At 51.2% G+C, this 13,689-nt stretch overlaps 4 protein-coding genes across 4 annotated transcripts; 3 read left to right on the top strand and 1 right to left on the bottom strand.

The window, feature by feature from the left end:
• Nucleotides 1-30: 30 nt before the first annotated feature.
• On the top strand, nucleotides 31-783 carry N7533_008561 (TRAPP subunit BET5; the record flags this gene model as incomplete). Its single annotated transcript, XM_057105211.1, has 5 exons — nucleotides 31-67; nucleotides 120-318; nucleotides 378-523; nucleotides 612-700; nucleotides 766-783. 5 exons carry the CDS (start codon nucleotides 31-33, stop codon nucleotides 781-783), a joined length of 489 nt encoding a protein of 162 aa, XP_056956660.1.
• A 5,634-nt stretch (nucleotides 784-6,417) lies between these two features.
• Nucleotides 6,418-8,109, top strand: N7533_008560 (serine/threonine protein kinase SAT4; the record flags this gene model as incomplete). The annotated part of the gene is made up of 2 exons (XM_057105210.1): nucleotides 6,418-7,914; nucleotides 7,978-8,109. 2 exons carry the CDS (start codon nucleotides 6,418-6,420, stop codon nucleotides 8,107-8,109), a joined length of 1,629 nt encoding a protein of 542 aa, XP_056956659.1.
• A 2,859-nt stretch (nucleotides 8,110-10,968) lies between these two features.
• N7533_008559 (amphiphysin-like protein RVS161) lies at nucleotides 10,969-12,210 on the top strand (the record flags this gene model as incomplete). Its single annotated transcript, XM_057105209.1, has 6 exons — nucleotides 10,969-10,981; nucleotides 11,129-11,179; nucleotides 11,297-11,342; nucleotides 11,419-11,492; nucleotides 11,547-11,694; nucleotides 11,757-12,210. The coding sequence occupies 6 exons, from the start codon at nucleotides 10,969-10,971 to the stop codon at nucleotides 12,208-12,210; spliced, it is 786 nt and encodes a 261-aa protein (XP_056956658.1).
• A 424-nt stretch (nucleotides 12,211-12,634) lies between these two features.
• N7533_008558 (aminoacyl-tRNA hydrolase) lies at nucleotides 12,635-13,306 on the bottom strand (the record flags this gene model as incomplete). Its single annotated transcript, XM_057105208.1, has 1 exon — nucleotides 12,635-13,306. The coding sequence occupies one exon, from the start codon at nucleotides 13,304-13,306 to the stop codon at nucleotides 12,635-12,637; it is 672 nt and encodes a 223-aa protein (XP_056956657.1).
• Nucleotides 13,307-13,689: the final 383 nt, after the last annotated feature.

Here is a 13,689-nt window from a genome sequence, read left to right as displayed (position 1 = left end):
AGCCTCTCACTTACCACCCCCACCACCATAATGCCTGTTTATTCCTTCTATATCTTTGACCGTCATGGTATGTCTATCCCGTATTCTCTTATCTCACCGTCCCCACTAACCCCATCTAGCGGAGTGCATCTACAAACGCCGCTGGCTTCCTCGCCCAACCTCTATCGTGGGGAAGTCCTCACGCGCCACGGACGCCCAAGCGGGCCCGACAGGACTAGGCCAGACCGTCAATGCGAGCGACGATGATGCGAAATTAGTATTTGGCACAGTCTTCTCCTTGAGAAATATGGTGCGCAATTTGGGGGGTGAAGAGGACAAGTACGACTCGATAGTCAGCCGGCCAAATATACCTTGACATGAACTGACCTCGATTCTAGCTTCGTGTCCTACTCCACCAGCCAGTATAAGCTTCACTACTACGAGACACCGACAAACATCAAATTCGTAATGTTGACCGACCTGAAGAGTCCCAGCATGCGCATCGCCCTGCAACAGATCTATATCAACTTATTTGTGGAATACGGTATGTCCACGGTCGCATATCATAGTTTGCCTTTGCCTTTGCTCTGGCTTTGGCACTTCCATTCTTTTCTAACATCATCACCGTATAGTCGTGAAAAACCCGCTCTCCCCGATCGAACATCCGGGCGGCGTGGGCGTCAACAACGAGCTCTTCGAAGAGTCATTGGAACAGTTCGTGGTATGCTTTTTTCTCTAGTGCTGGCTCGCCCCTTTTTGTTGACTTGTTTTCTGATGTGGCAGCAGACTCGCGTTCTTGCGTGATACAACAAAGTAATGAAGCAACCGAGCAAACCATGTCCACACATCACTCAGCATTACAAATGCCCAAGCCCTTCCTACACAACACCCAGCCAGAAGACCCACCATAACTAGCCAGATCGAACCGACTAGTACACCGCAACCCCGACCGGTGGCGCCGGGGTATATGTACTTCAGCGCCTCCGGCCCTAGGATCCTCGATACCGCCTTTTCAGCCGGCTGCCACTCACCGGTGCCGGCGTCCCACGTGGCGTGAATGTTGGTTTGAGCAGGGTCGCTTCGGTAAGCTGCCGAGAACCAATTCGGCAGTCTGCAGATTTTGCATCAATAGCACCGTCAACATACAAGCAAGGGCCAGGCTTGGCAATATGCTTTTCAGCGGGCGAAGTCGGATCAGGGTGGTGACGGAATTGGTGCAGTTCATAGGTGGCTACCCTATACTTGATACTGCGGAGAGATCCCAGCGTTCTGGCTAGCAGTGGGTTCTTAACAGCGGCCCGCCGGGTAGTCAGCGGCATGCAGCGGTTATCCCGAGGTCACGCCGATCTGTTACCCCGTGCTCGTGGGCAGTTATGATATCCGACATTGTCGAATAGAACAGATGCAGGATACCTGTATCTGATACTAGCTAGTAAAGCTCCAATTGCAAATTCGGGTATCATATACATGTCCATGTACCTACTCCCAACCACTAATTCCAAGGTTACACTGGCTGTGATTTGACTCGACTCAACTCGACTCAACTCAACTCAACTCCCTTGCCTCGTAATGAACCTGCATCAGCCAATCCATACCGATCGCACGTTATACGCACAACCTGCAGAATGACCAATCACACCTGCAAGGCCAAACATGAATCTACAGATAAGGCGGGTTCGTGCAGCAGGGCTGAGCTCGGGGAGATGTTTGCTTTTTTGGCCGCACATAAGATCTACGCACCAGTCTTCAATTGCTATAAAAGGTTCACGGTCGAGATGGAATGAGTAGCAGGATCTATCTATGCCCGTCCATCGGCTCCAAATACGATATAATCCTGAAGCTTAAATTGAGACGGTCAGCAGTTGGGGCTGTCCACCTGCCCCATTAGGCATATGTCCCTTTAGTCAGTCTACCTAGTTGAGTATGTACTCCGCACATGGTATGGTATGAATCCAGACTGCGGACTGCCCTAAGCAAGGGTTCTTCACATTGCAAACTCTGATTTTTAATCCGAAATAGAAGTTCTCCTTGGTCGGCGGGTATCATTTCAAATCTTCACTTGCCTCTCAGCCCTAAACATCAGCATCAGCACCGTACCGCACCGCATCGCACCGCATCAGCATCGCATCAGCCTCAGCCTCAATCTCAGCCTCGCAGTCACGAATTAAATACTACGCAATACATTGAAAAAAACGTAGCCTTGTACGGCAGAATTGTAAACTTGAAGACCTAACATACACCATACATACAATACAGTCTCCAAAACAACCCACTTACCAACTCGAGCGGATGAATATTGAATGGCCCTAACAAATCCCGCACATCCAATATCTCCCAGGGAGCTATTAGTATAACATAACAGCAATGCCAGCAGGAGTCTCCGCAAAAGCAAACATCACACACCACAGTGTCGAAGAAAATCATCTGGCCGTGGAATACTAGTATCTATGGCTCTAACAAATCCCGCACACCAGGTCGCCATTATAACAACTTGCCCAGGTGAACATCCAGCCTTGGAAAGATCCCCAGCAAAAGCAAAACATCTGCACATCTGACGTGTCGGTCGAAAGCAAAGCAAAGAAACAAAACCTGAACAAAACTCACGGCGCCTTCGCCTTCGCCAAGTTCAAGGTAAACTTCCAAGGTTGACTCCGATCCGATCCGCCACTCCACTCCACCGTGGATTCCCAAGCAAAGCTGTGATTGATGAAGTGCCAGGCACCCGGGTCCGAGCTTCTGCACGCCGAGCTCAGCTCTTGGCAGAGCCACAGCTTATCTCGTGGTGGCTCCATCCCATCTGTGCGACCTGGTTGCACTGTATGTACCTCTGGTATATGTACCTTCAAGTTCATTAGGGCTTGGTGTGCCGCTTGAGACCGCACCTACCTAGATGGGTACTGTATACAGGGTAGATGGGTGACAGTATTCCCGGGAACGATACTCCGTAAAGATCTAATCGCGAAGATCCAACCCACACCGGACACATTACTCCGTTAGTATGTACAGAAGTGCAGTTAGCTTCAGCTCGGACCAGCTACATTCAACCCAACCTCGTCTCGTGCATCCCACGCCACAGCACACAACCCCATCCAATTCTACAGTACAGTACGGAGTACAGTAACCCTCATGCCAAACGGCGGTCAACTCGTACCAGCCCGCCCAGGAAGCTTTTACTGATCTGCCGCCTGCGCGTGTCACCCGCGCTTGTGGGGCAGAGAAGGGAGGGGTAATTGCATTTGCATATGATTCCAAGAGCTTGAGGAAATGCTGGACCACCAACCATAATCATTGGATGCGTGCAGAAAACGCAACGAAGAGAGAGCTGGGTAATGGTTTGTCCGCATGAATTGGACGACATGTGGCCCTGCACTGGGTTCATTCAAGTTTCGATTTTGCGGAGTCCCGTTGTGCTTGGTGATTGGTTCGATGAAAATGCCTCGTAGTGAGGGAGGGCCGTCCATACAGAACACTCCAGGGCTAGGGTAGCCGTAGCCCGTAGCCCGTAGCCCGTAGCCCGTACCCCGGGAGCCGGTGGGATATTCGTTCCGAGGAGCAACGGTTTTTGCAGTTTGGTTTTTGTACATGTCGTATCGTATTATTTCGGTTTCCATTTCGATTTCGATTTTCATTTCTGAGAGACTGCTTTTGCTTTTGCTTGCTTGTTCTTTGCTATTTACCGTCCATGCTACAATCCTCCGACGAACTTCCGCCTAAAATTTACAGTATTAGTAATTTTTTTAACTAACTAGTTGCTAGGAAGAAACAGTACACATGTCTCCGATGCCAAACCGAGGTCAACATCGACCTGAACCCAAACCAAACCAAACCAGATACAGCCATCGTTAGCCACACACGGCACCATCACACTAGGGGCTGTGCTCGTCCCAAAGAGCAGTGGCAGAGCAGATTAAACTTCTCGCTACAATGCCGATATTCGCAATTGTAAGCACAGTCGCAATCCGGGGTAGGTCGCTTTTGGCATGGCATGGCCGGAGCAGAGCGGGATGGGATGGGATGTGTGCGATGAGACCCGGGATGTGGACGAGTATGGTTCAAATTTTCAACAGTACTGCGGCCGGATTCAACTTGGACTCAAGATACCATACCAGACCTGCTGGGACAAGCTGGACTTTCTTTCTCCGTCAAGATTACTGTAATCAGTAGTAGGCAACCCAACTCGATACTTTCGACGAGATGAGATGGATTACCACGAGCTCATACATGGCCCCACCGAGTATACCCGTAGTGTGTGCATTAGCCCGTGTCTACCTTCGCATCTACCCCAGTACAGTAGTCCGTAGCCCGTAGTCCGCAATCCACAGTCCGGTCCTAGTCCTTTACTAGTAGTTTAGCATACCAAGAAAGACGGTGAGCTGTGCCGAATCATAGAGGATGGGAAATAGTTGTGGAGGGGAAGTTGGACTCCCCGCTGCCCGCTCGTGACGAACTGATAGGCCGTAGTTTAATCGCTCAGGCTTGATCATGATCTACTGTAGAGGTCTGAGTCTGAGTCTGAGTCTCTTGTATTCTCCCTTCTGTCCGACTCTCTTCTGTGCTGGCCAGAGATAGGACGTCATATCAGCAGCTAGCGGATGACCCCATCGCACAAAGACCCCACGCCGGACCGGACTCCACGACCATCCAAATGGGGTGATGTGCATGATTGTCTTGACTCCTCGATCGGCCGGCAGTGGTGAGAGGGAGTAGGCACTCGGGGGGGGGGGAGGAGTGGGAGTGCCAGTGGGAGTGGGAGATGAGCATTTCCGGGACGTCGAGGCGATACGAGGGAGAGCAAGGCGTAGGTTCAAGTCCAAACTCACGGAACCGCAAGCAAATACGTAGGATAGAATAGACAGAATATAACAATTCATATGCTAATAGTAATATCCTGAAGAAAATCTTCATATTACTATTGTACTACTGCACAGAGTAACTACATTTTACACTGTGGAGCGGAGAGTTCCGCGATTTCTTACTCGTACCTAGTGGGGGGGGCATCGAGGGGCATGGAACAGTATGCCAGTGGATGTACATGTGTCCCTCGGATAGGCCTCCCCAACTCATTTCCTTTACTGAACAAAGTAATGAGGCACGGTTGAGCGGGGCCCGCGGCCACGCACTGTCCCACGGGGAGGGCCATCGGGAGATGCCAGGACTGGTACCAGGACCAGATGGGATACCCCTCAGGCGCCACACGAGACCAGCGCGTCGGCTCTCGGTCTGCGGGGCACGAATCAGGAGGGAAGTGAGCACAGCCTCGAGGGTGGCGGAAGTATATGTACAATACTGCCAGTGTGAGAGTACCGTGACCTAGGTAAGTGTAGTGTAGTGGGAATGTTGAAATGGTGAGAGTCGACGTCAGAGAGAAAGACCGGCTACGTGTCCCTGGACGTCATTGATCGTCCCTGTAATTTGGGGGGAGAGAATTGCTTGTTGCACGGAAGAGGGAAGATCCAGCGCCGGTTTAGTGGGCAGTGGGCAGTTTAGTCAGTCTCTTTCAGTTCCAGTTCCAGTTCCAGTTCCAGGGCTCCAATAAATCACTCACTCCACTGGTATTATACATGTATTGTGGCATGATCAGATAGTTTGATAGAATAGTATATATAAAGCATTTAGATAATACTATTAGTATACCTAGCTATAATTGAATTAGGGTTCTATATGTAATGTCAGCATAGAGAATGCCCTGGAAACACTACGTAGTACTCCGTGCAAATGTCAATGTAACTAAATGCAAAGGGTAGGTATTTAATACCGTACTGTAATACCTCCGTATGGCACCTTACAAATACGCACATTTTTGCAGAGTGGTAGACCAAATCTCGTCAGAGTATACTAACTAGTGCCAGTATCTTCTCTGATGGCAGCCTTAATAATACATCCGTAATTATTCCCGTCAGTGTAGCGTAAGCCCCCCCCGACTACCTAGTAGGTATTCGCTGTGGTATTTGTCCCCTCGATATCGCCAATTTTACCCTCACTTTTTCTCTTCTTTTTCTCTCTCCCTTATTTATATTGTCCATTCCCCATTCCGGCGCGCTCCGTCCACTTGCTCCTTCTCTGATTCTTTCTGTTATTTTTTTGAGCACTCTTCTACACCTGGGCACCTAGTACCTAGGTTACTACCTCATCTTCATCTTCTCTAGCCTTTCGTCAGCGAGTCGTCTTTGCTGCCTCAGGCCATCCATCCACCACCTTTTTTTTTTCCGCGCCACCTTTTCTCCTCCCAATTCTCAATCCTCCTCAACATATACGTGTGAACTCTTTACAATACCGTAGCTATTCAGCTTCGTGTGAGCTCTTTGCTCCTCCCCCATTTTTACGGGGGCGACGTGTGATCTTTTTCTCTTCTTCTTTGCTCTGCTCTGCTCTGCACGGCGCACTGCACTGCAGTCTCTCTTCCCCCCCACACCACCACATCTCTCCAATCTACCGCACATGACTCCGCTTTCGCCCTCACCTGCTCCGTCCGCACTCTCCTCCGCCGCAAACTCTCAACATTCGCATGACCGGGATGGAGACCCTTCGGTAACACGCGCCTTTGCGGGCATGAACCTGTCCGCGCCGAACGGGGAGCTTCTCCCTGGAACGGCCTCCCCAGTTCCCCAACGACCAAAGGTCGCCAATATGGCCACCCGCATTTCCCGAATGTTCATTCCTGGAAAGCAAACCCTCAACAAAGAACACGATATCAACCGTGACCTATCCGACAGTAGCTTGGAGAGCGTCCAAGCCAATGCCCAGAATATGCACCCCAACCTCACCAACGGCAAAGACAAGCCCTCCTCCACCAAAGAGAAATCTACTTCAAAGCCCTCCTCAAGGGCAAACTCCAGACCCCCTTCCCGAACTCCCTCACGCCAAGCTTCATTAAAAAATGAGCCGATCGATGGACCCAAGAAGAAGCCCGGCAGCAACAAAGAATCTAAAGATGGCGTCCCCCCGCACAAGCGCTTCGAGGTTCTTCCCGAAGGCACTGGCACCCACTCCCATAATCTCCGCAGCGCCAGACGACAGGAGAAACTGACCGACCTCCTCCGAGACATGCTAGGCGGCAGCAGGAAAAAGGGCGATGACCACCAGGTCGACGAGACCCAGCTCTCTCTCATGTCAACCTGGATCGACCAGTTCAAGAACGAGCGTGACAAGCTCGCTCTCGACAAAAAGGGTGGTCCCAACGCCACCGCATCCCTCGTCGACAAATACGGCAAGTGCCAGGAGATTGTCGGCCGCGGCGCCTTCGGCATAGTCCGAATCTCGCACAAAGTCGACCCCGCAGACTCCAAATGCGAACAACTCTACGCCGTTAAAGAATTCCGCCGCCGGCCGCAAGAAACCGCAAAAAAGTACCAGAAGCGCCTAACCTCCGAGTTCTGCATCTCCTCCTCCCTCCGCCACCCGAACGTCATCCACACCCTTGACCTCCTCCAAGACGCCAAGGGCGACTACTGCGAAGTAATGGAATACTGCGCCGGCGGCGATCTCTATACCCTCGTCCTCGCGGCCGGCAAACTCGAAGTCGCCGAGGCAGACTGCTTCTTCAAACAGCTCATGCGCGGCGTGGAGTACATGCATGAGATGGGCGTTGCGCACCGCGACCTGAAGCCCGAGAACCTCCTCCTGACGACACACGGCGCGCTGAAGATCACCGACTTTGGCAACGGCGAGTGTTTCCGCATGGCGTGGGAGAAAGAAGCGCACATGACGGCGGGTCTGTGTGGGTCGGCCCCTTACATTGCGCCGGAGGAATATACGGAGAAGGAATTCGATCCTCGGGCTGTGGATCTCTGGGCTACCGGCGTGATCTACATGGCTATGCGGACGGGGCGGCATCTGTGGCGCGTCGCGCGTAAGGACGAGGATGAGTTTTATCAGCGGTATCTGCAGGGGCGCAAGCATGAGGATGGTTATGCGCCTATTGAGACGTTGCATCGGGTAAGTTGTGGTCCACTATCACTATGGCCATCATCGACAAAGACTAAATTAACTGTTTGCCAGGCCCGCTGTCGCAATGTGATATACTCGATCTTGGATCCCAACGCCTCCCGCCGAATCAATGCCTCGCAGGTCCTCAAGTCTGAGTGGGTGCGACAGATCAAATTGTGCAAGGCTGGCGAGGAGGGATTATGATAAAAGCTGTAACGCGGGCGTGGTTGTGAATTGCCGAATGGGTCTAAAGTGAAAGTGAAAGTGTCAGTATTGGTGTCGATGTTACCCCCATCACCCATCACGCCTATGTCAACTGTATCTTACGGCTTCGGTCTGTCTCTTTCTATTCGGTTTATATTCCACTCCTCTCCACTCCACCCCCAGCAACACGGCATTGGATTTGGCGGGAGGGTCATTTTGTATTGAATCAAATTCTCTCCCTTATACACAATCGGGCGGCTTTACCCTGTTCTAGACACCGTTCAGGAGGCGCACTTGTTTTTTTCCCCAGCTCAGCTCTGCTCAGCTCAGTTCCGATCTCCCATTCCATTTTTCCATCTATTCTCTGGTCTTTCTGAGTTTCAACGATCTCTTACTATTCCTTGAATGCAAGCGAGGTCCTTTGCTGCTCTTTGGTTTGGCTTTTTCCATCTTGTGGTTTTCTTTTTGTCCGGCGCCATTGTCATATCATATCATATCATATCCTTTTTTTTGCCGTCACTAGCTTTCGACGTCAATCTCATGTGTCACGTCAATGCAACGAAGAGTCATGCCTTGCCTTTGCCGCCGTGCTATACATTCTCTTCCTGCTCTGCTCCGCTCCGCTCTGCTATCCGCTCTCTACTGGACGCATTTGCATTAAGGGTTCCCAAGCATTCGCATTCCCCGCCCTACTTTGTCCTACCCTACCTGACCTTAACTTCCTTTCTCCAGCCTACCATTCCGATCCTCCATTCATCACACCCACCCTACTCACGACCACAACGATAATGACAACGACACGAGACCACTGAATAATGGCGGCTACGGCTTTCCTTTCCTTTGTACCATATGCGGGATCATGAGCTGGGCGTAGGAGGACGCTTACTTTTCGTTGCCCCGCGCTACTACACTCACTTCCTTCTATCCCCGGTATCATGTACATAGTTCTACGAATAACGAATCAATCTGCCTTGGAATCAATATATTCAACTCGTAACGGTCATCACAGAAGTTTCTACCGTACTGTGTCCTATCGAATTGATTTCAAATCCACTGGATAAAGTTGATGACATCAGCCGCCACTGCCCGCCGATGTCATAGTCTTGGTGCTCTGCTTGAGCAGCCGCCTCTGCTTACATTTGACTTTGGCTGCAGGGTGATGTTATGGCGATCGACTGGGGCGTTTTTGGGTTTGAGGTCTGGTTTGTGGCTGGATGGGGCTGAAGTGTTCGTTTACTCGTAGCTTTGTTTGGGTTCGTCCTGATGACGAGATGATGGTGGACTGTGCGTGCTAGAGGTCACCAGGGCTGGGCAAAGGGTAGCTTTGGAGCTTGGTTACGGAGTGAATACGTAGATGGAATAGAGGTGGGGGTCAGTTTTGAGTAAGTTGAAATAAAACTTGATGTTGACTTTGTGCTGTTCCAAGTTCTACTAGTCTATTGTATGGGGGATACGGATATACCGTGATGGAGAAGGGCCCCGAAATTTGTCGGTTCAAGTTAGTACTCCGTGACTATTAGTCCACTGTGGCTAATTTCTCCACAGTGAACTTAGTAGGGGAGAGACGGAGACCTTCCTTATGGGTATACTGTACGGAGTACCTAGTATCTGCAGTGTTTACTGCTTGCAAGGGATATCATGATGATCTACTACTGTATACATCCCATACCCGCATCTGCATATTCATCTGCATCTATATCTACATCTACTACTAGTAGTATAGTATGCCCATACCTCAACAGCCACACCTACGGTAACTTCAACGGAATATTAAAACTTGAACCATCCCCCTCCTTTCCGTACAAAGTATTCCATTCCCGCAACACCGGCATGAACTAAAGGCCTTGGCACATACCGTCAAACAGATCATTAGGCACCTGCATTCCACACCATCCCACTCCAGCCTTGGAGGAAGCCCTTACCAACACGATCTGATTGGACATACGCGACATTCTACTGGACACACATGGCCTGCCCTATGCCCTATCGCTACCTGCCCCCATTTCCTGGGCCCAATTTTTAGTAAAGGGTTTGCAGTATGAAGGGCTTCCGAGCCGGGCGGAACGGTTCTGCTAAGTTCCGATCCCGGTTCGACCGGCCGAGCCTGCTTGAGTCTAGTGTGGTCTACTCTGTACTCCGCGCTTCGCCCTCTCTAGGGCAATGCAGTGTAGTTTAGTTCGTGCAGTGCAGTGCAGTGCAGGGTGAACCAGCCCCAGCCCCAGCCCAGTCTAGTCCAGTCCAGTCCATGCCAGAAGTGAATCCACCAGCCACAATTCGGATGCCTAGCAGCGGAGCCAAGTAGGGTAATTACAGCAGTACGAGTAGGAAGTGCAAAAATGTCGAGTTAAATGGAAATCTACTAGATTTGCAAAATGTAACGCCGATGACCTGCCTGAATTGAATTGAATTACCAGTACTGCTGGTACAGAGTATGCAGAGTACAGAGTAGCGTACTAGTTAGTATACAGTATGTATACATAACTACTCTGTACTCTGTACATGTAACTTATGTCTGAAATTTCAGACTCTCCCCATCATGATTCAATAAAACCTCGCCCTCACACTCCAAGTCCAATCATTCAACGTAAAATGTAATTTCTCCCAGAGTCGTGACTCCATAAAATGTCCTCGATGCAATGCAACACCAGTGACGTAGCCGCATCCGGAAAGTGGCTGAGTCATCGCACCGCCACAGTCGGGCGTTAAGGCTGACTTGGCGGGAGAAAGTGGCTACTGCCTTGCTTTGCTTTGCTGCCCTGCTCTGTTCTACTCTACTGCTGTCCTTGCGCGTACACAACCACACCCAGATCAAATCGGATTGAACCATCTCCACGAGATCGAACTTTGAAACCCGCCAGAATGTCGTGGGCTGGTGCGTCCTTTCCCCGTCCCCGATCCGATTTCCTTTCCGCCTTTTGCTGCCCATTGCGGATCAGTCCGACCGACCGAGTAGTGTCGAGTTGATATGCGGCGCGCGCGATGCCATGCCGTGCAATATAATGCTGATACACGCTTCTAGGCTTTAAGAAAAATGTCGGCCGCGCTACGACGCAGGTTATGATGAAGACTGGTGAGTTCCGGAATGCTAGCTACCCCGCAACTCCGGGTGGCTTGATGGGCTGAGTTGCCTCGTGCTGGGAAATTCCATTTCCTCCATGTTAATCTAACCTAATCTTCTGCCGGGCAGGTCATGTTGAAAAGACGAGTGATCGCGATTATGAAATTGAAGAACGGTATGCTTGCTGCGGCGCCGATAATTGCGGAAACCGAGACCGAACCCGAAGCAGGACAGGGCTGATTGAGACGCAGACGATACCGGACTATGGAGGCCGCGGCCAATCGACTACAGAAAGAAGCAAAGGGGTACCTGGATTCGCTACGAGGTAGGTATCAGCAGTGCAGAGTTGTGTGGACAAGCCAGTTGACGAGGATTACAGCGATGACGGCGTCACAAATGCGCATTGCGGAGACGATTGATGCCTTTTACGGCGACGCGGGCACTAAGGATGGCGTTAGCCGGAGCTATAAGCAAGCAGTCGAGGACCTGGACGCGGAAACGATCAAGGCCTTAGACGGTCCATACCGGTAGGATTCACTGCTCGCACATCCAAAGCAAAGCAAAGCACACAGCTCACTAACACCGTCAGGGCAACCGTCCTGGACCCCATCTCCCGCTTCTGCGCCTACTTCCCAGACGTAAACGAGTGCATCAAGAAGCGCAACCACAAACTCCTCGACTACGATGCCATGCGCGCAAAAGTCAAGCGCCTCGTCGAGAAACCCGACAAGGACGCAACGAAATTGCCGCGCACGGAGCGCGAGGCCGAAATCGCAAAGCAAGCATACGAACAACTCAACGAGCAACTCTTTAACGAACTGCCGCAGCTTATCGACCTGCGCGTGCCATATCTGGATCCTAGCTTCGAGGCGCTGGTCAAGATTCAGCTGCGCTTTTGCGCGGAGGCGTATTCGCGGATGGCGCAGGTTCAGCAGTATCTTGATGCGGAGACGAGGGATCAGTATGCGCGTGGTGATTTGGATAATCGGGTTGAGGAGGTGTTGCAGGAGATTCGCGATTTGAGTATTGCCGGGACGGTCTAGAGGGGAGCGGTTTAATTTATGCTGGCTAGCATGGCCTGGTCTGGCATTGGCTGGGCTTCTTTTTTCCTCTTTCATTCTTCCATTTCATTATTTCTAATTGTTCGCGATGCTTTGCTTTTCTGCATTCATGAAGACTACATGACTTTTTTTCCCTTGGTTCATATTCATCGCTTGTACGCGGTTGGTTCTTTCTCTCTGTCATGCTCAAAAGGAGTTCTTCATTCAGATGGGGTATCAATCAATCACAAGCCTATCGTACAGCAAAAACTTGACCCATCACCCGCTCACTGGACGGGTGTTCTCAAGTCTGACCCTATATGCCAAATACCTATACAATCTATACCCAGCCCTACCCAACGCTACCTTGGAATTAAAGCAATAGCACAATATCATCCCCAGCTTAACCAGGACCATGATCACAAAATCACCCCTCAAAACCAACCTCCTCCTCCAAAACACCCACAACATGACCCGCCGCCCTCTTCACAGCCTCCATCTCCCGCGCATCCATCTCCGTCAAAACATAATCAGCAACAGCATTCTTCCCCCGACTCTCCGGCCTCCCAATCCCAACACCAACCCTAAGAATCGACAAATCCCGCCTCACACCTTTCCCCTTGGCGCCCCCATTCGCAGGATATAACCCCTTCCCCCTCAAACTCTCACAAACACTAATCAACCCCCGATGACCCCTCAAACTCGACGCTTCTGGTCCGCCGCGCTTCACGCGTACTTTGCCGAGTGGTTGTTCGAGTTCGTCGTGTAGAATGACTAGTGTAGCGGGCGTGCCAGCGCTCGCAGCAGTAGGTGTAGCAGGTGTATTTCCCAACGGCAACGCAACCCCAGACGAAGAAATCCACCCCGAGCCCTGGCCGTCGAGTTTCTCAAACCACCTCTGTAACTGGCGGATGAGTTTTGGGCCGGACTCGTTCATGAATGAGGGGCTGTACCAGGTTGTGTATGTGGTTGGGGGCAGGGCGGCGGGGAGGAGGGGTGTTAGGGCGTCGAGGAGGATGTGGCCTGCGCTGTGGCGGGTTGAGCGGTAGGGTTTTTGGTTGCCGATTGAGGCTATGAAGAGGGCGCGGCGGGGGGTCATGGTTGTGGTTGTGGTTGTGTGTGGTTGTGGCTCTGGGTGCAGAGATTGCGTTTGCGCTGGGTGTGGTGGGTGGGTTTCTGGTGTGGTTGTCATTAATTGGTGGTGTGTTTGATTGGAGGTGGTGTAGTGTTTGTCAAGTTGGAGAATGTGAGTAGTGTGGATGGGATTGAGGTTGTTGCGCAATGTGGAGTGAATTTCAAATTCTTATGTTAATGCAGATTGAATGCAAGGATAGTCGGAGTCGGAGTTTGGATCAGGAACGGGAGATCGCCTCGTGACGGCCACTCGGAGGTGTGGATTATCATTTCCTCTTTGGGATTTGGACCCAGTGTGTCGGGTCGGGTTAGTCATCTTGAGTCAGGAGTTAACAGAAGATTAGGGGA

The sequence above is a fragment of the Penicillium manginii genome (genome assembly GCF_028828005.1).
Source record: "Penicillium manginii strain IBT 31320 chromosome Unknown utg000006l:1.0-4164085.0:1.0-4166146.0, whole genome shotgun sequence".
Lineage (NCBI taxonomy): Eukaryota > Fungi > Ascomycota > Eurotiomycetes > Eurotiales > Aspergillaceae > Penicillium > Penicillium manginii.
The sequence above is the reverse complement of the archived record's forward strand: the minus strand, read 5'-3'. Positions and strand labels throughout refer to the sequence as shown.